This window comes from Ceratosolen solmsi, unplaced genomic scaffold, assembly GCF_000503995.2.
Source record: "Ceratosolen solmsi marchali unplaced genomic scaffold, CerSol_1.0 scaffold7, whole genome shotgun sequence".
Lineage (NCBI taxonomy): Eukaryota > Metazoa > Arthropoda > Insecta > Hymenoptera > Agaonidae > Ceratosolen > Ceratosolen solmsi.
The window spans coordinates 11,898,961-11,922,683 of NW_011948413.1; the positions used below are offsets into that span (position 1 = coordinate 11,898,961).

Genomic DNA, 23,723 nt, shown 5'->3' on the forward strand with positions numbered 1-23,723 from the left:
ACGAAAATATTATTTTTATAAATAAATTGTAAAGAATAAGAAAATTCACTTTGGCATATTTCGTGGATATGTCATAATTGAAGGTCTGTTTTTACGATTGAGCATTACGATTATTTAATCTAATTAAAGGTGTTATAGGGTATGACTGGACTATATCGTAGTATATTTGTTAATATGTATTTTAATATCAAATGTACGTAACGTAAGAACATTTTGGTACAAATTTTATCAAAAGATAAAAATAAATAACGAATGAAAGAGTAGATTTAACTTATCGATGTTTCAATTTCGGACTTCATTATAAGTATGATATTATCTGTATAATGTACTTTTAGTGAAAAGAAAACAAAAAGACATGCGTTTCTTTCAATAAAATGTAAAGATGAATGTAATATAATTGAGACTGTGCGAGGTGCTAAATTGCCGGAACTGTTTCGTTGTAGAAACGGAAAGAGGCCATTTTCCTCTATATTAAACTAAATTCCAAACAATGTGCAAGACTTACGTTATTCATTATCTTTACTTTAAAAATTATGCGTTTAATGTGCCTATCTCTTTTAGCATTTCTTGAAATTTTAATGCACATAAGAAATAGTGCTTTCTTCTCGTAATTTGTATTAATTAGTTCAAATGCAAAACATTAATGAATCAAGCTCAAACTGTTAAAAAAAAAAAAAAAAAAAAAAAAAAAAAAACATTTTATGTATCATATAGAAACACAATTTTAATATGACTTTGTATTGCGTTTTGCGTACAATAATATTTATTGTAAACGAAAGTTAGAAAATTTCATAAAATTATTATTCATTCGTATAATAATTACTAAAGCATATGGAATTATAATAACACTAAATTTGATAATATACGAACAATCAAAGAGAAATTACTAAGAATATATTTTCCAAAATACATAGAAATGTTACAATAACGAGGGGCTTGAATCTTTTCTATTTTTAAATAATTTTAGTTCAAATTATCATTAAACATCCATTAATATTCTTCCATGTTTTATAAACTACAAGTTGACAATATAATGATCAAAATAGCCAAATAATAATAAAAAAAAAAAAAAAAAAAAAAATCGACGAGTTACCAGATCTAATAGAGTCAATTATATAATAAGTCGTAAAAAAAAAAAAAAACAAATTATAATTATACATATTTGTATACATAATTATATATAATTATACAAATACATATTTGTATCGGAATACGTACGTTTGAGCATCCGTCAAAATCCTAATAATATATTTTGTTATGTATAAAAAAATTTATCAAATATAAATATATTGTGTAGATAAATCTAATAATGTATATGTCATATTTTCTCAAACTAAAATATCAAGGATATTTATCGTAGTGAATGTGATCAATATTGTCCTGCACTTTCAAGATTGTATTTTATTGTCATTGATATGTAATATTGTTCAAGTTAGAAAAAAGACGAAACAATATTCAGTGCAGAGCGGTAGATATAAAAAAAATTTTAGATCAATTTTATATCGTGAGCAATTATATTTTTGCGACTGTGAAGAATTGTTTCTTTGTCATTATATTAAAAACATAAATAAAAATTATAATAAAAAATTCAACAAAATTGAAGAATTTAATTATTCCCTTTGAACGAAATTTATGCCGAATTTATTAATTAAATTCAATTAAAAGTTTCCTTAAATGTACATATAGCCATTGTAAAATTATAAATCAATAATACAGTCAAACTAATTTAAATTGATTATAAGTTGTTTAAGTCTATAGGATTTTCAATTCGTACAATTAGTATGATTATATTTGAAGTGAAATTTACCGGCAAAAAAAAAGTTTCTTCATGAAATAATTAATAGATTTGATTTATTAAATTGCATGGTTATTGAACGTAGATACTCTTTAATTTACAAATGTAACATTAAACCAACAATTCTGTTTATACATATTAAATATAATACATAAATATTTTTAATATTGATACAATATTGAAAATAGTTGTTAAAACTATTTTTGAAAATATATTTTTACGATAATAATATATTAAGATTACATAAAGTGTTGTAATGCTTAATTAATTTTTTAATTTGCGAAGAGCGTTCGCTAAGATTTGTAATTCACGACTAACATTATCAATGAGTTTTTCTACTTGATGTTTACTATTAATTATGCGAATCGATTGCGTATAAAAATCATATGTAACACCAAAATTTCTTGGAATCGTATGAGCATATTTTCTGAAATAAATAACGGTAGTATTAATTTAAATGAAATTTAAATATTTGTAATTCAAATAGGCTAATTAATCTTATTATTATTTTAAATTTTAGTTTACTTCATTATAAATAATAATCACACTTTATGTATAATTATAATTACTATTATTTTATAATGATAACAATGTTTATATCATTAATTTTCTATCTTATTTTCATGTCAATAAATCCTATTAATTTTGAAAAATATTCAATTAATGTCATTTTTTTTTATTCAAACCGAATGTTCTACATACATTGTAGTCTACCTCAACGTAATGAAAAAAACTGCTGTATATATATATATATATATATATATATATATATATATATTATATATTATTTTAATCTTTAAATTTTAGTTATAATTTTAATTATAATTTTCTCCAAACAAGGTTATTTCGATAATTTTCATATCTATGAGCTGTTAATTTCAAAGATATAATAGAGACTCGATATTTATCTTTTGTTATTAAATAGAAGAGCATTTTGGGAAAAGTTCGTTTACGAAGAAAGGGAAAGCTCCATTGAAAGCTCTACAATCAATTCTTTCTTACTCAATTCATTAGAATCGTGTAGCCTAATTTAATTTAATTATCCCACGAAAGTATGATAGTCGTACTCACATCATTTTCTCCTTGACATCATCAAAATTCTCAGCTACGAAGTAAATCGGCTGATACTCGGTAATCGGATATTTCTGAAGTGCCGTCGTCTCCGGATCGAAAGGTTTCAATTCAGGTTTACCACTTAGGCTGTACTGGAGTTCGCCAAAAGATGAAAGTAGTCCGGCTCCGTAAGCTTTAAGCTCGCCATTTTGTCGGCAAAGGCCAAACTCCACCGTGAACCAGAAACACTATCCCATTGAAAGAGAATGGAAATTAAATGTTATCATTGCTATTGCTATTGATATTATTGTTGTTGCTGTTTCTGTAACTATGCCGATTATTTAAATGTAATTAATTTTACAAATTGTCCAAAGACGTAAGATACGTGAAATCAGCCAAGCGAATGATCTTTAAAGCTTTCAAACGGATTGTATTAATTGTTCATGGAATTTTTTATGTAGTTAAACACTAAAAATAACTAATATTTAATTTCTTATTTACTTTATTCGTAATATATAATTAACTGCTATATTATGTACGTTTTTACGAATTAAATAATTGTAATTGTCCTGAATTTTAATGTAAATAACATTACCTATAAATTAACAATCGTCCGTATCTTTGAATTAGTTATATACATGTGTGTATATATATATATATATATATTTTTTTTTTATTTTACTTGATTTATTTATAAGTGTCCGTATTAAGGAAAACGATTTTACGATAATTTACTATTTATACGTAATTGCATATTATATTAAAAAAAATTTTATTTACAAATCCCTCGGCCGGTAAGTAAGTGTTTGAACCTAATTATGAATTTTTCATTGTGTGAACCTACCATCTCACATTTATGAGCCATTAAATCATCTAGTGGACAAGGGGCGACTGTAAAACCTAAGTTTCGAATAAAAAAGTAAACACAAACCGTGGCGAGCTTCTGGATATACTCGTCGGGCGCGCCAAGGGAGGCCAAGCCGATGACCTGGGCGAATTGGGCAAAGTCCGGGTCGGCGAACAGCGGCACATGGCCGAGGACCTCGTGGCAGACGTCGGGCTCGGGAGTATAGAGAGGTTGGCTGTAGTGCCTTATGTATTGCGTGCTGTGAAAGACGCGGAAGGCAAGTCCGGCGAGGAAGTCCCGTGATGACAAAAGCCCAGCCACAGGACGTAGGGTGAATCCTGTGCAATCTGTATTTCGAGCATCCGGTTAGTGGTGTGGGAAATATTGAGGCCCATTTCATGGGAGGCGGTCATGCGGTGACGCTAGCGATCTGATTTCTGATCCAGCGGATTTATATTGTTTTGTACGAATTTTCAATAGGCTTTTTCTCTGACTTTTTTTTTTTTTTTTTTTTTTTTTTTTTTTTTTTTTTTTCTGAGAATGGGAATGTCAAAGTTTAAAGGCTCGGTTGGATTCGTTTTTTTTTAACTTTGAGAAGTAATTGATGCATTTTTTAATTTATTCCTCGCATAAATGTCGGGAATGTTTCATGAACGAGAAAATTCTGATGCAGCGAGCCTGGCAAAGAAGAAAATGAATGGAATATTCGAAGCATCGACAATGCTGTAGTGTTAGATGGATTGTTTTGTGAGTTGGAATGTGAGCAGAATTTAAAATTTCATGAAATTTAAATACAGACGAGCTGTTGAAAAAGTAAGATGATAATAGAAAAATACAGTATGTAAATTTTTCTGAAACTCTTAAGACTCGCAAACTTTTGTTATTGCTAAACATACTCGGCCAAATAAGTGATGTTTTTATTTATTTATTTATTTTTTTTTTTGTTTTGTTTCTCTCACGTTTATAATTTTGAAAGCATAAATATGTTAAACCCATCAATGTTTTATCATTGTGAAATATTTAAAAAAATCAATCGTCGTTCGCTCTATGATGTGTCAATGAATGCAGAAAATAATTAAGTAGCATATGTAAATGATATTATTAGATGGAATGTAAAAAAATTCGAATGAATTCTAATATTATTTTCAAAAAACATTCCAATCAGTATATATCGTTAATGAACTACTTAATGAAAATTTATAAAATTTCATCGTCTATCTAATTGCAATCTTAATAAATATTCTATGCTCAGTTAATCGTATATAATTTGATCAGATAAGAATTTTATATAATTTTATACAATTACTTCATAACTAAAATTTCATATAAAGCTACGAATTCATAAGAAAAATGAAAAATATAATATAAATATTATCATATTTCATCGTGAAAGTACTATTTAACATACAATTCTAAAGAACAAATTTTTTCTCTCGAGGATATATTAGTATTATAATAAATACATAAGAACGTGTTACAAAACAGTAATATTCAAAGTTATATATAATTGATAAATTAGCTAGTTTTAGTATCGGACAAAATAATTACCTTGTTAAAATCTCACTTTTTTCGTACTTTCAAAAATATATAAACAAAAAACAATTATTAGTTTCCACATGGAGTATTTATGGAATTCTGTAGTGTCGAACCACAAAATAGACTAGCATATCGACACTATACATATGTTTCATCAAATTGCAATGGGAGAATGATTTATGACTCAAAGGAATTAAAAATGAACGATGACTGTACTTACACAAATGTAAGAAACCAATCGATAAGAGATAATATAATTAATCGCTATTTATGTATGCAGCAAGCACAGCAAGAATTAAATAAAAATGTAATCTTATTGTATCGAAACAAATTATATTTGCATCAATACTTTTCGTGCAAGCTTTTTGTCCATAAACCATAAACTACAGAAACAAATTAATGCAAAAATTTAATCGTAATAAATTATACTTTAAGTATAAAATTATAAAATTTAGCCTATACTTATAGAATATCCTAATAAAATCCTAAGAAAATAATTGACGAGTTTAAAATTATTAAAATTATGAAATTCTGCAATAAAATTCAGTACTGGTTGTTTAGTATATTTGCAGAGCTACCGATCATTAATATATATCGAGCATTCATATTCTAATATCATTTAAGTTTACTTAATATAATGGCTGAATAAACTGCCAGCTTCCTTATTATCGACGATAAGGCAAATTCAAAATAGTTCTCAATTCTAAAATTAAAAGTGAAAATGTAAACTATTCATGATGTTTGGCCATTAAAAATTAATTGTAAGCGAAAAATTTATAAAAAAAAAAAAAAAAAAGCAAAAAAAAAAGCAAAAAAAAAAAAGCAAAAAAAAGTATATATAAAGTACCTTTCAAGAAATTCGAAATGTCTTCAAGCTGCGGAATATGATTCTCGCTGTATCCACAATTTTCAATAAGCAATTGAAATACGTGATTGTGCTCCTTGCACGCATACTTCGGATAAAGTGACGTCAATTTTCGGAATATTACTCCCCAGGTTTCGATCTCCTTTTTTGTATAAACAACGGTCGGTATGGGCTGGCCGCTGCAAAGAGTCCAATAATTTTACAATGAAAGGATCGACAAGATAAAGAAACGTCGCGACCAAGGTTGGCGGCAACGAGTCTTAATTCCATAATTACTCTAGAGCGCCGTAATTGCGAGATAATTACTGCTTATAATTGTAGGCCAAGTCTGCGAAATACTTTCGCCTCTCGCAATAAACCGAATCGGTAAAGCCTGGATGGTCGCTGTCTAGCTCATTTCCGTAGGAAAGTATCTGATTGGCGAACTTGTCGAGGTCTCTGATTCGACGTGGAAACCAAGGTACCGTACCCAGGTTATCCTTGTAATTTCTGTAATCGAGAGAATGCCAAAGGCCTTTTTAGATATCGAGAGCAATGATTGTAATCTAAGTTGTAATTATGTATTGATGTTTTTATGTGCTGAAATATGATGTTTCTTGATGCTTAAGCGTAGTTATGTCATAAGCGTATTAACGTTGGCTATAGCGAATAAATTATTAATATCGATTATTCATACGTTTTGCTTTGCATCTTAGTTTGTTGTTACATTTACGTAGTTAGAGAATCGAAAATTCAGCAAAAAGTCTAAAGTATATCTTACGCTTACGGCAAAACAAAAATTAATCAGAGAAACAAAAGAGAAAATATTTCTCGACGGTCCCTACATTATTTATTTATCTCCATATAACAATAATCATATTGTTATCAATAATTATGCAGTTTTAAGGTAATATTTGAAATTATTGCATCATATTGCTATTACGTTAATATCGAATAAACTGACTTTACTACAACTATCATTTTTAACTAGTTCATAAATCGTATAAACTTTACTTCCTCGATATTTTTTTATATACCGAATCAATAAACAAATGAATTCTCACTCTGGTAACATTTTTCCTTTTTTTATCGTAAACGATAAAACATACACGTAACGTTTTTTTTTTATACATCATAAACACATAAGTTCATACTTATATAAAAAATAATACGTTAAATTCTAAAACAGAATTTTTCCTACAAATTTTATAATTCGGTATTAATATCTATTAAATATACAATTTATTGAGTATAAGTTTCATTTCATCTTAAGTACGTTTTAAGAGGGTGAACATGACATTATTAAACCATTATTATTAACCATTATTCTAGCAAATCTAAACATTCTTATAGTGATAAAAAAAAAAAAGAAAAAAAGCTGTATATGTGAATATATATATATAGTAAAAATAAATGTAAAAAAAATTGTAAATTATTAATTATTATTACACACTTGATTAATAAAAATTAAATGTATGTTTTTAATAATATTTTTTACTATAATGCAATAACTATAAAATTACATTATCTTATATTATATAACACTTTGTCTCTATACAATTAATATTTCAATAGTGTAAACAATATACTAACCTTGAGATTATTGAAAAATATTCACATTGTTTCTCAAGAGCTTCGACAACTGCTGATAAATTGCCACCAGGAGCACATTCCACCACAAATTCATATCCATTGGGTTGTCGCAAACTACTTCTTGACTCAATGTGCAAGAGATTAACTTTATGTTTCTAAAACATAATTCCGTTTATCTATTAAATTTTACAAAAAACATTATACCGCTTGAATACTTATCTAAAATATACAAATTAATAGTACTTTTTGTTTAAACAACAATGATTATACATATAGCACACGTAATCTACTGGTATATGTTTGTGTCCATTTATTTTTAATAGACAAACATTAATGAATGTAAGTAGATAAAGATATGTAGTTAATACGTAATATTATATTTATATATCGTAAAAGACAATATCATTTCTGTAACTCAATTTTATTTTATTTTATCAATAACAAAAACGACTAAATACATTAAATAGCAAATATTTATTATCAAATTACCAATTATTTTTTCGAATCGTATATACTGTAAGAAATTTAAATATTTGACAAACAACTCGTATCTACATTTTTCAATTTTTTTTTTTTTTTTTTTTTTTTTTTTTTTTTTTTTTTTTTTCATCATCAATGTAAGTAAAAGATTATTTCAGTTTTCAATGCATTTGAAAAGTATTTGGAAAGTATATCCATTTTGCCAAAAATTTTATATGAACATATCACTCGTATAAGTCAGTATTGATATTAATTTATAAATTCACTAAATTATAGTCCAAATGATCCGCGTGATTAATAGTTTATATATTAAAGGATCAATGTCAAAATATCATAAATTTATTAATCATGATATTTCTTAGAAAAAAGATAATGAATTATTTCAATTTGCTTACAAGAATGTTTAAAATAATATTAATATTTTTGTACCCGGAAATCTCAATCACTCAATTTACTTGGTGTAACCTCTAAACGTGTAAAATTTAATTGATCATAATAGAAATTATAAATTAGTTTGTAAATTGTAAATATTGTAAATATTGTAAATTAGACAAAAATATAAAAAGAAAAAAAAACCCTATAAGCATAAATTACAAAATTTATGATAGAGTTCAGTCGTTTTAGTATATTATCTGAACATTTACTAAGCAAAAGATTATAATAAAATCTTCTGACTGTAACAGAAAAGCAATATTTTAAGGGGAATTTTTTTTTTCTTAAAGTAAATCATAGTTTTGAATTTTAAATCTAAATTTTATTATTTTTATCACTTACAGCAAAAAGTTGAAGATAATTGCTTAAAGTACCAACTTCATCTGCCATTTTAGATGAGAAAATGAGACAGGTACTCTTGGCAGGGTCGCTGCCTTCCTTTATATAATTTCCTCCGCTCATAAGTATCGGCTTAAAAAGAAAGTTTCATTAGATACAATAATATTGAATAATATCAATATCGATTGACTATTAATAATACAACACTAACATTATTTTTCACTCATACAAATTTTATCACACAACTCAATTAAATTAATATTATAAAAAATTTTCATATATATTTCCCCATACTAATATGTTATATAATATTGTTACACGACAGTTCAGCGTGAAAATTCTTAATAAATCAAAGGAAAAAGAACCAAATAAGTATTAATTGGAGAAGCAAGAAATCTTTCTTACTTGGGATATTTTCTGTTTTCAACTCGTTAATCTGAAAAGTTTCGCGTGTTCTTATACGTTATTCATACCACTAATTATGATGACGTGCCCTTCTCTTTCAAGCTTCTCCTTCTTTTCAAGAATTTTTATCGATAGCTAACATGTGTTTTCGTTATGATGATTTTCTCTGTTCCTTTCTACGTAAGAAGTCAAAAAACATTTTATCGACTAGCAAACCTTGTGAACTAATTCACACACGTTTATTTTTATATACGTTTTTTTAATTTCTTATATTAACATTATTCAATCGATTAATAATGTTGTGACAAATCTTTATTATTTTAATATTATGAAAAAAAATAATGAAACTTTATTTGGCAGTATTTATTTGGAAATTTTCCGTATAAATGTTTTTGTTCAATGATAAATTCGATAAGAATGTCTTCGTTATTATCGATCGTAAACTTTATATTGTTTCAAATTATTACATAAATATAGTCATTAATATTTTAATATTGTTTAGATTATCCGTGAGTTTCATTTTTATAAATTGCTTATGGGAAACGTAATATAATTTTTACAAAGGATAATTTTTATATTGTACAGAATATTAAAAGAGTACTTTTAAATTGCTAATTTATCCCATGCTAAATGCTAAAACAATGTTTTCATTATTACGTGATAATATTTTATAGATAATTAGGATTATAATTATATGGATAATATAATAAAGGATACGTTTGAAACGATTTCATATTAAACTTGTAGCTACAGTTCATTATTGAATATAATTTATTGAAATTAACGATGGAAAACTATCCAAATTTTATCATAGTTAACGGAATATTGACGTATAGTTTATTAAGTTTATTATAGTTTATTATAGAATAGCTATTCATTTTAATTATATTCAACTATTTTTGTTACAATTTATATTTACATTTTCATGTTTCTTTTAAATTTAAAATTTAACATAATTCTATTATGTAACATTAAATTTTTTTCACGTCTAAATATACATCTTTCATGTTACATTGAACTAATAAGCAATAAAAAAATTTTTAATTTAAGATTAAACTAATATATAGGCACTATATTTTTTTTTAAACTATATTCATGGCTGGATTATCAATTTACAGCAATAGTAGTTGCAAATTAATATGACAAATATCAATAATTAACCTGATATATACAAGTCAGAGATTACGTAATATCTGAAATCTGAAGACTTTTCTTAAATAAAATCTTGGTTTTCGATTTGCGATGTTCGATTATGTACTGAAGGAGGTAAATACAATTATTGCGATGAGGTATTAGTAAGTGATCTCAATTACTCTTACAATGTTTTACCGTTGCTATGTACTTGAAAGTTAGTGCTTCGTATACAAAGAGTGCTACGTGACACAGACATTTTAACGAACTAGAAATGGCAATGTAGGAAGGAACGTTAATGTCGAACAAAAAAATATCACTGTCGACTCTTTTTGCATTTTAAGAATAACAGATCCCACAATTACTTACACCGCTTAAGAATAAAAGTAGCAAAGGCTTTAAAAAACTTTTTTCAAAACTATCCGAGGCACATAAAATATTGTATTAATTTTTGTCGATTCAATGGAATAAATTTCTTTGAATAACATCTTGGTATTGTCAATAATAGCATTAGACAATGTATCTAACCATTTTAATTAAATATATGATCAATATTACATATAATATAATAAAAATTATATATATAATTATATATATATATATATATATATATATAGTTTAAATAATATAACCTTTTCATATTTTCTATTTCTGCTCCTATTGCTAATGATGAATTTTAAAATGATTTATTACAACAAAACTAATTATGCCAATAATATTAATAGTAGTTATTGATATTTTATATAATTATATTATTCTAAGGAATTATCAAGCAGTGAAAATGAATACAACTTAAATTGCGTATTGAAATAAAAATTCACAATTACATTCGATCACTATAAACTACAAATTCAGCAAATTACCAATATTACTCAGTATTAAATTTAACATATTTTTATAATGAATAACTTATCGCAATTTCATTTAACCGTAAGCTTCAAATTAAAAATAAGATCGTTTCGTGATCGTTTTAAAATAAATTTAGGTATAATTCATTAGTATAATGTAGTTTTACAAAATTAAAAATATCACAAATCTGTAAAATGTATGTCGCCTTAACGACTCGAGTCTGAATTTAAAAATAATAAAGTGATTAAAAAATGAATAGATCGAAGTAATTAATAAAATTATTAAGAAAAAAATCAATAAAAATAATATATTAATATGTATATTAAAATTTTACTGAAATATCGAATTTCAAAAATAAGTAATTTACTAAACATAAAGTATATATAGGTTCTTTGGATGTTTCTTAGTTGGAAAAAAAAAACTGAATACACACGGGCGCCTACAACATTAATTAAATGTCCCATTTTGAGCTTTAAATGAATATTAATATGAATTTTTCATTATAAAAATTAACTTTATATACATGTGAAATGCAATAATACATTTATAAAACAATTTTTATGAAATGATTTAGTATTTCACTTGTATGGACTAGCAATTATACATAAAGTGAGTTATAAATAAAAATTAAGTTTAAATAAATTTTATAAAAATATTAATAGCGTAAATGCCATGTTCAAAAAAAATTATTTAAATATTTCTACTTTTATGGTGTGGAATCAAATGTTTGTTTAGATTTAGTGAAATCATATATATATTACCTTTTAATACGGAGGAAAAATAATAAATACGTAAATGCTATAAAGCAGGTATGAAATTTCCTTGAATTCTCGACATATTTTGTCTTATCTCGATAAAAAATCCTTACTAACATACTTAAAGTGTTTTAATTAATCGATTAATTATCTTAATTTATAGTCAATATAATAATATTACTTCGCTTATTCTTTTTTTTTTATTTTATTATTATTTATTTTTTTTTTTTTTTTTCATTAATGGACTATTATTAAATTACAAGCTAATGATATTATTGTCAAAGAAATAATTTATTTCAAATAATTATCCGTTGAATTATCTAATGTAATTAAATTGTATGCGTTAATAAAATCGTTAACTTTATAATATCTAAGATTAAAAAAATCTAAAATTTTGTTTAAGCGACAAGTATAATATTATTTTTAATACGTATATGCAGATTATAAATTTGAATTTACATACGCAAAACTCTCATATATTATCTAACTTCTGCAATTAAACATAAATTATTAGAAGTACCGAAAAAAAAACTCGTATTAATCATCTATTATGAAATTCCTAATGGAATTATTACCAAACATTACTTCATTAGCTAAATTATTCAAATATTAACTTTGTTATTATAAATTTAATTTTAAAGTATATTTGCTTGTTTTGCGATTAAATTGATTTAGCAATATTAATATATTGGAAGGATATGTTTCAATTAATTTCGACGGTAACAGCGAACTTTTCATATTGAATCTGCAAATATATTGAAATTGTTCGTAATCGTATTAATCGTATTATTATTATTCAGAAATTAGTAGGAGAATGTCGTTGCTCTTGCAACATGACGCAACTCATTCGGCTGCGTATACAAAGAAACTTCAACAGACAATTGGGGAGATTCGCAGGCTCGATTGGCCTGCTCGGATGCTGTGTAATTCGAGTGCTTGCAGACTACCTCTAGATATACTAGAGCATAAAGGGGAATGAAGAGATGGGGAAAGTGGTGGATGAGGGGAGGATCTGAAGTTTCACGGATAGAACAGGGAAATTGGATCGAAACTCAAGCGCGCACCTTCGAAAATAACTTACCGCTGTTGTCTCTTGAACTCGACATCTCCGGCTCGTTGAGCACCGACAGTGAATTGAACTTGCTACAGACGCTCGACGCACTTTTGAAAAAACTTGAAACAACTCATTTTCACGTCGAATAATTCGTAGACAATCAATCTTTCTTATTCTGACTTGCGTTCAATCAAATGCCAAATTTGGCAACCTTCCATTTTAATGATCGAGGCATTTTATATTTATTTTATTTATTTAAGTACATGGACGAGAATTCCATACTTTCAAATACATTTACTAAAGATTCATCCTTTATTTATGTTTATAATTTGTCGATTCATAAAGTTTTGCTATTAAAGTAAAAATTTCACATATCTTCTGTTTTATAACATATCACATTCATGAATTTTCAATAATTAAATGAAAAATACCGAAAACAAAAATTACAAGCTGCCTCGATACTTCCCGGTGATATAGAAATTAGGTCATCAAATTTTTTATATAATCTTAGTATTTTTTATTTCATGACAAATTAAAACTTAAAAGGCTATAAATTTTATAACGAATTCTTACGTATTTAACATAATTTCATCATTTTTATGAATTTTTTTATTTTGTATATAGTTGGCTTGGCATGCATTTTAAATTAGTATTTTAATTAAATATTAATCTACACTTATTCCATGTACTTTAATACAAATATTTTTCATATATGAATATTAAAGCTATTAAAATAATATGGAATTTCAATTTCAAATGAAATTGATTGAAATACCCATGTATTAAGTACATTAATTTCACTACTATATTGCCATTATACGTTATTTGAACATTTTATTAATAAATTTGAAAGTTTATTGAATACTTTTATTTTTTATGTATTTTCATAGAAAGTATTTTAGCTATGAAATATAATGACATCAATGTCATATAAATTAAAGCTTTTTCTGTGTGTAATAAAATTCTTATAATTCTGAAATATCATAACAATGATTCTATATCAATTATGATTTAATAATATAAGAAGTAATTATTGAATATTCTACTATGTAAATATAAAAACATTTCAATAATAAATTTACATAATAATAATACTTGGAAAGTTTAAATGATTTCATAGTATTAAAAGCCGTTAATGCATTTCCAAACTGAGCTCGGCTACTTTTGCATTACCAAACATTTACTTGGAGCTGCGAATAAAGCAAATAATATAATTGTCTAATAGTGATTAATAATTATTCTCACTGATCTAGCATAATGATCGAGCATAATAATCTAGTCCTATTCTCAACTCTCAAAATACATTCGGAACTGCGCAATGAAGTAACTTTAATTAAAAATCAATTGATGAAACAAGCTTTTATTTCATAATATTAATATTTTCATTGAAATCATTATAAGAAATATAAAAAATCTCTTATGATGTAGGACATTTTATTTTTTATTTTCATTTTTATTGTTAAATAATTATCTATTCTAAAGAATTTTACAAGTTTTTACTGTCCAAAGTATTTATACTTGTAGAAAATTTATTATGTTTTATAAATTTCAAAATTGTAGTTAATTATATAGAAAATTCGTTTAAATTATTCTTATAATTTCAATTTGATAAAATTGGCTAAATTAAAGGAGTTATAAATTTTATTTCACTATGTTTATAAAAAAAAGTGATCTATTAAAAAAATTAATTCTTGTACTTAAATTATTGATATATAAATTTGCAATTTCATTAATAATATTTATATTTTAATACTTGTTATATGAATGTATTCATTAGTAAAATAGAATTAATTATGAATAAATTTCATATATATATATATATATATATATATATATATATATAATTAATTCTACTTTCCTATTTATTTACAATTTTAATTAAATGCAGTAGCAAGAAAGATTAATTAATTAAATACAATATAAATTTTACAACATATGAATTTCGCCATAAATTATTATTCATATACAAAAAATATATTCGGATAATAAATAAAAGTATTATTTCCTACAATAAATTTCATTGCCGTAGCCTACTAACATAAAATTTTAACAAATAAAAATAATTAAAAACTGAATATTCAATATTTTTATAAAATTGATTTATCATAATTAATGCTTCAATCATTTTATAAATAAACTTAATCTCCAAATAAATTTACATGTTTATAAGTGTTATAAACATTATTTTATAATATTAAGTGAAAACTATCCAATACTATATATGCAAAACATTGAAATACTGTTGAATTTATATTATATTCTTAACATAGAATTTGTACAAAAATGTTTTTAAAATGATTCTGCAATTATAATATTAAGAACATTGTTTTATAAATAAAGTAATTTTCAATAACTATTACAATTTATATTTAATAATTCAACTGATAACAAGTTAATTTTAAATTCCTGAATTTTAATTTCTATTTAAATCCTATTACCTACGAAAGTCATATGTTTTACCAAATATATAATTTTTTTTTGTAGTCAGAATTTGAAATGGAAATTATTCTTTAAGACTTTATATTTTAACATACCTGCTTCAGGTATACAATTATAAAAAATTTTTTGAAACTGTTTCAATAAGTTATTGTGATATTTATTCTATATATATATATATATATATATATATATTCTTGATTACATAACTTATAATTTTCTCGAAATTCTAATTACAGATTTGTAAAATATTGGAGAAAATATATTAACTTTTATTTAAATTCAGATTTAATATAAAATATTCAGTGCATAATATCGACCGATCTATAACGCTATAAAAGTGTCCATGTTGACAGGACTCGTATTTTATTTCGAAAAGTTCTATGACTCATTTTACGCATAATAATACGACAAACTCTACTTTAAATTGTTATTAAAAAATTCATTATACTTTTGTCTATTAAAATATATTTATAATATTGAAATATTATCTGGTTTGTGGATCAACACCGAGCTTTGATATCTCTTATTTTTAAATAAATTTTATTTATATAAAAAAAATAATTAATCAAGTCATTCTAATTTATACGAAAATAGTAACATTTTCGATTGGATTATCTAAATTTGGCTTAAAAAAAATTTATGGCTATTTGAAAAATTAGATTTAGATTCAAAGGAATTTCGTTCACTCTGTTGACAAAACAATATGAACATTAGCAATAAGAACCACACAATTCGTTATTTTTGTATTTAAAAGATAACGTTGTCATCGGTCCATTGATTTTCAATTAATTTACAATTACTATATTGCATTTTTAAAAAATTCTCGTCATTTCAATGTCAGTTCGTTCGACGTCTTACAGTTAATTACAGTTATTTCTCATTTTAAACTTTAAAAATGTATAAATGATTAAGCATCTATTTGATTATGAATTTATTTTTTTTCTTTTCAAACCAGATTTCAATTCCCGATCTCCTCAATATCAAACTGGTTTCGTCAGTAGGCAAACGAAACATCATTCTAACATCGATATCCTGTAAAACATGACTTTTTTTTGTATATATCGTACGATATATATTACATAGATTTCCTACAAATAATTAAATATATATACACTCATATAAATTGACATAGTTCATTAAAAATTGCATTAAAAATAAACGGATAACAAATATTAAATTCAATTAATAATGTTTTACTTTCAATTTGTAAATAAATAATTTCAATTTTTTAAATCATTCCGCTTCTATAGGGAAAAGACGACAGATGATATTGATAAACGGCTAAACTACGGATTCTTTACATCTTTACATTTATTTCTTATTATTTTAAAGCAGAGATAAAGTAATTAATTAATAAATAATCAAATTTATCTATCGAATTGGATTATCTAATATTATATGAATAATTATGTTTAAATTAAGTTGTGAAAAAATTTAATCATTATCAGATTTTAACATTATGATATTTCAATTTTTTTATAAGAAATTAGGCATAATTCAGTAGTGTTAAACTATAGTGCATTATGAGATATTTTTCAAAGCTTTTCCCATAATATTTATAAAATTATATTACATTTTTCTGTAAAAGTAGCACTGATGAAAAATTTAAATTTTTGCCAGAAAAATTTGTTGTTTATACGTACTTGTTAGCTGAATGTTAACGATTACTCATATTTTTACGAAGATAAATTATTCAAACTTATTTTTTATATTACTGAAATTTAAAATAAATATGCTTATTCCATTAAAAATGATGAAAAGAGATGAAGGTCCGATTATATGAACAAAATTTTCCATTACTGAACATAAATTAATTCTTATCAATCTTTTAACATAATTGCAACTCGATTCTTAAATAACTGACAACTAAGAAAAAATTTCATTAAAATTTATTGTATAATTGAAGTGAATCTTTATTTATATGTAAAGTATTTATATGAACTAATATTTGATGTTAAAACTAATTTCTCGTATCTAAAATATATCGTTTAAGTTTTAAATGCTCGCAAAACATAATTATTAGTTATGCAATAAAAACAAAAACAAATACATTGCGTATAAAAATTCAAGCATAAGTTTCATTAGATATTTAAGGTTGAGAAAATATAATTTTGAAAGATATTTGTATAAAATTTCAATATCCTATGTACTACTTATATATTGAAAAAATAAATCCCATTTACCACATAACGTATTCATAATAATAATAATTTGTGAATACAAACTGGAATTTAATCTAATATAACAATCTAAAATTTTAATATATAATACATTATGTTGAAAGTTCAATTATTAAAATACAATAAATAAACAAAGTTATGTACCTTATCAGTCGGTGAGCCGTCAATAATTTCAATCTTCTGAATTTGATTCATCATTTTCCTCTAATTCTGTATAAAAATTCTCACTAATTCCAGATGTTGGCTCTTCAATGCCTGTAACGTACTGATTAAGCTTCAAGTCTTGGTGCAACAGGACCAGTCGCGATATCCACTCCTTTACGGTATCTGAGGAAAGAATGAATGTAACGGGCAGCCTATCACCAGCAAAAATATGTGCAAACTTGGAATGTTTAAAGGCATTGATAATTTCTTTTAGCTTTTTATTTCATTCACCTACCAGACAAACACATAAAAAAATTTTTTTAAAGATTGAATCGTAGATTATTGTGTTAAGAGGTACAAAAATTCAATTCTTTATTTTTATTATGAATACCTGTCAATTTTAAACTTGAATAATTTTTTAATTAATTATATCTCATAGATTATAAAATTATAACTTACAATAATACAAGTATTAAGAAAACACGTTTTTTCTGATCAATATTATAAAATATTATAATATTTTTAAAGCTTAGCAACGATATACTGACAATAATTATAAACATTAAAAATAATTATAAGAATAATGTGACGTATATAAATAAATAACTATAAACATATATAACTAAGTCAAACAATAAACATGTTTTAAATATTAATTATAATTAATTGTTTGATTTTTATTTTATTGCTTCGTTTTTGCTCATTTTTCTTGATCTTTTCTTCTTTTTTTTTTTTTTCTTTTTATAACAATTGAAAATTCATTAATGTTTTGTTCATAAATCTTTATATAATATGATAACTTTTAATTTTATGTCATTTATACTTATGACTACATATTAAATTTGATTATTATTTTATGTTTAAAAATTTAACAGAACATTCTTACGTCTTGTAGCACCTCCAGCGTCCTCAAAATCAATAAATAAATAAAATTATATTTGAGCTAGTCGTTAATAGAATAAATATTTCGAATACATGTTTCAATGATATTTCGCAAGCCTATAATCATAAATATTAATAAGTAGAATGTATCAGCATATAAATACATACATAATTTACGAACCTTAAATTTGTATTTTAAATTTTAGATAATAAATTATTGCTATAAAGGTAAACGAGAAAATATTTAAAAAAAAAAAAAAAAAAAAAAAAAAAATTTTTAGTGAACAGTCAGGTTAAGATAGATATGATGCCGAAAAATACTTTTATACTAATTATTATTGCTAATTAGAATCGGCAATAATCTACAAAGGGTGTTTGAATGCAGAAGTGAGTTTGTCCGTAAATAAATACGGTTAGTCACCCGGAAAAGGACGGAATAATTTGTTCTGGATAGGCAATAGAGTTCGCCACTTCTTCTTACTCTGTCTGAGAGCGTCAAATGCACCCTAATTTATCCTTTCGAATAAAGTTAGAGTGCACCCAGGTCGCTCTTCTTTATCTCATCTGTCTTCAAGTTATCCTCTGTCCTTATTCCTTTTCAATGGGTCAATGTATAAATTTTATCAATCCTAACGTATATTAAAATAATTACAAAGACAATTATCAAATATTACTTTATACTCGTAAGCCCATGAGACCTAAATACTATTTAATAATATTAAATTTTTATTAAATTGTTAAATGAATAATGCCGTAGATGTTATTTTCACAATTCAAAAAGTTGTGTATTAAAATTCTTATTTCATTTCTTCAAAGAAAATTCAATATTTAATTTATGTTTATTGTCAATAATAATTTTAAATTGTAAGTTTTTCAAGAAAACAACATGTTTTCAAACTACTTCAGAAAGTTTTCAACTATCCGTTGATTATGATAATGCACTTAATAAGCAATTTTAAAATTGTTTTTTCATACACACTATTTCAAATATCAATTTCATTTTGTTGAATTCATCATTTTTTCGATTAAAACTTTAAAAAAATAATCTTAATAGTAGTTATTATCATTTAATAATTTAATAATACTTTGTAGTTATATTAATGATTTATTCGACTTTTTATCTAAAAATGGATACAGTGTTATTCGTATAAATGGATAAATCTTATTTTATTCTTTAATAATGAAAATACAAATGCTCAATCGTGTAAAGAAATATCTTTAGGAACAAATAAATATTGTATTTCTAATCGTTTTCGCTTTCAAATAAATATTTGTATTGCAATTATATTTTAAAGAATATTATAACTAAAAAAATTCGATGAAGTTTAAACAAATTATACGATGAACTTTCAATTATTTATATGAATTTCAGCAACATTGTTTTTCAATATCAATTGAACTACAGTTGGTTTCTGACCAATAAATTAACACTGTTTCTGGAAAATAAATTATGGTAAATTTAACGATATCTGATCAGTTTATGAACATGAAATGCTAGGGTTCGACTTGATCAACAATCGGGCAGCGAATAATTTGTTTATTCATTAGTTGCTTAATCATTAATCCAATTTCAATGCGTAGCATTAATGTATTTATGAAGAGGCGGAACTTCTAAGGATGATTTCCTTTATTATGTAAATCCGTGTATAATAAAATACGTAAATTTAACAGATTCATTTGTTTAAAATATAAATAAAAAATAATGAAAAACATTTTAATAACATTCTTTGCTAATATAAAATATTTTATTATACTAAATTTTTTTACTTTAGTTATATAATAAAATATAAATATCTTAGTTGATGATACATTTTAAAATTTTATTTTTATTGCATTGTATAAATTTAGTCGTTTTGACTGGTTTGTTCATACTATATGTTGAGTATTATAATTTAAGAGAAAAAAATATACACGTGATATCTAATATTTAATAATTTTATTGAAATTTCTTTGTATTGTAAGTTCAGTTTCATAGAAATTGTATTACTTAATTTTTATTCTTATATATATATTCTCAATATTAAAAAAAAAATCAAATAATTAAATTACGCTTTATTTACAATTATTTTAATATGAATATTTTACAACGATCATATATATATATATATATATATATATATATATATATATATATATTCAATGTTATTTCAAGTCAGTTAATTGTAATGAGTTAAAAAATTATATAACAACAAGAGAAATTGTAGGAGAACTTCTCGTAAAATACTTCGACTAGTTTAAAAACAGCCTTTGAAAGTAAGAGAATGAAAAAACGCCGAAAAAAATAAAAAATAAAAAAAACCAATGAATAAATTTATAAAAATAATTATTCCTATAGTTTTAATACTAGAAATAATCAAAATGGTTCATGTTACAATTTCGATTACGTTAGATATAAAGAAATTTTGAGTGGATTCTCATAAGATTTTAATATTATAATCAGAAGCGGAAGTGAGATATACAGACATAACAGAAATTTTAAAGTATAATTGTAAACGAAGTGAGAGATATAAAATCATTAAGAATTTCGTATTAAAATTATATAAGTGTATTAACATTTTTAATAGATTCAAAAGAAAACATATGTCGTATAAGAATATGTATGAATTAGTATTTAGTAATACTACAAGTTCTACTTAATATATGAAAAAACATGAAAAAAAAAAATCAATCTTAATAGTAATAGTAATCATAAATTGCTATAAATAAATTTGTATCCAAAATACATCCTAAATTTTTTAAAATATTTCATCATAGTAAGCTGCACATATACTTATCTGATATTAAACGAATGAAAAAAAAAGAATATTTAAAAATTCCATTAAATTGATGAAATTATGTAATGCGTTTCTTATCGAGAAGATAAATTGATATTTTCTGGTTCTCATAAAACTACAACAGCCGTTTCACATTTTTATCAAACATTTAGTAAAAACTAATTTCTATACAGAATATTATTTTATATATACGATACTTTCAAATCATTCCAATACTATATTACATAACCATGCATTCGTCATTCTAAAAGTTGTATTTAATTTATTCTGAAATAATTTTAATAATGAAAACTACGTGTAAAATTAATTTACATATGATCCTAATAATAATTTATGATTGATTATAATTATTATAGAATGACCGTGAGATTGATGCAGATAATTTATTGTGTTATATACGACTGAATCAATTATAAAAAAAAAAAATCAAAATACTTGAAAAATTAATATTTTAAACCATAAATATGAAACGTATTTTAAGATATCGAAGACTGAAATATTCACTAAAAATAACAACATCTTATGTTTAAAGAGAATATCGTCAGAAAATATTATTTTCATTCTATATATATTTACAATTTTCTAAATTGATCGACAACTGTAGATTTGTCACATTCAATAATGTGAATTAATTAATTTTTCACATTTTATGAACAAGTATTTTTATTCTATTTCTTACAATATTTAGTATGAAATAAAAGAGTTTGTGACCCTTGATACATATTTTTTTATAAACATATTAATTTGTAATCGTCAAGTAACTATTAAAATCTATCTTAAATTTAAGGCATCAAACAGTCACTAAGTACTTTCATCTGGCAATCTCTCGCCTAATATAAAAATTAAGGTTTAAAAGTATAATATATATATATATATATATTTAATGTATATAGTAGTGAAATTCTCTATCAATTTCATTAGAATTTAATATAATAATTAATTTCTAGATAAATATCTCCATATGGTAAAGACGGGATTAAACTTTTGTGACTATAAAAGAATGTAGATGGCGCTAGACTGAGTACTTTGAAATAGTCACAAATGTTAAAATTTATTAAGTTAAAATAATTAAAGCTAATTGTGTTATTTATAATAAAGGTTTAAATGTTAAAGTATTTAAGTGCATGGTGTCTTGACATATACATTTATGAATTTTATAAGATTCAACCTTGTCTATAGATAAAATCTTGCAGCCAATGATCCTAAAAATGTATGAAAATATATGAAAAATATATGAAACTTCTTCACTTACTACACATGTAAATTTACGTATTTACAAATATATTTATATATGTACAAATGCATTGAATTGTGAATGAAAACTTTAATATCAAATTCAGTTATAATTCCCTCTTAATTTTTGCATTTGGTACGTTGAAATATCAGACCGAAGATTTGAAATAAATTACAACTGACAAAAATAAATAAAAATAATTTATAATATGTTACATATTGTTTATAAGCGAATATCTTTTCGAAAGTTGACGGATAAATTTATAAATAATAAGAATTAAAGTAACATTCATGTTTTTGGACTTGGTTAATGTAGCCACAGATAAAAGTAGTCAAATTGATATTTGAATGAAATAATAATAATACCCAAAATAATATTTAATCTAAAAGAATGCGTTTAAAAATTTATCATATAATCATTTAGATTGAAAAAGCCAATTTCATTATGCATAAATTTGTACTTAAAATGTCTCTTGTGCTTAAAAAAATGTTATCATATGTTATCATATCATACGATTTTATAATTTACTTTTCATATTAATATTTCTTTCAAGAGAATTCAATTTTTCAAACATAATATGTTATAATAATAATACTTATTGGGCTTTATTAATTTTTATTAACTATATGAGATTTTAAACTGTCTATATTTGCTTTTATTTATAAAACTTATTTGAATAAACTCCTGTATAGTAATATAAATTTTTAATTTAATTTTTACGTCAAATAATCTTTTCTCTGAAAGTTGATTTTCAAATAAAAAGCCATACGCTTTTCTATAAAAGTTTCTTTCAATTTAAATGAAGTGTAAAAATATTGCGGACAGAAAAAACTTTTTTGTTCTAACACAGAAAAATGATAAAGAAAAGGATAGAGATTAGATAAATTATACTTATAGAAATAGATAGATAAATTTAAATGAAAAATGAAACTTTAAATTTTAGTTTAAATAAACTTT

The 23,723-nt window shown here is 23.9% G+C and overlaps 1 protein-coding gene across 1 annotated transcript; it reads right to left on the reverse strand.

Moving 5' to 3' along the window:
• Positions 1-2,038: 2,038 nt before the first annotated feature.
• Hn (phenylalanine hydroxylase) lies at positions 2,039-18,084 on the reverse strand. Its single transcript, XM_011506190.1, has 8 exons — positions 17,877-18,084; positions 8,923-9,051; positions 7,669-7,823; positions 6,403-6,585; positions 6,079-6,275; positions 3,780-4,042; positions 2,867-3,096; positions 2,039-2,222 (listed from the first exon to the last, which is right to left on the reverse strand). Exons 1-8 carry the CDS (start codon positions 17,928-17,930, stop codon positions 2,060-2,062), a joined length of 1,374 nt encoding a protein of 457 aa, XP_011504492.1. The 5' UTR covers positions 17,931-18,084; the 3' UTR covers positions 2,039-2,059.
• Between the last annotated feature and the right edge of the window lie 5,639 nt (positions 18,085-23,723).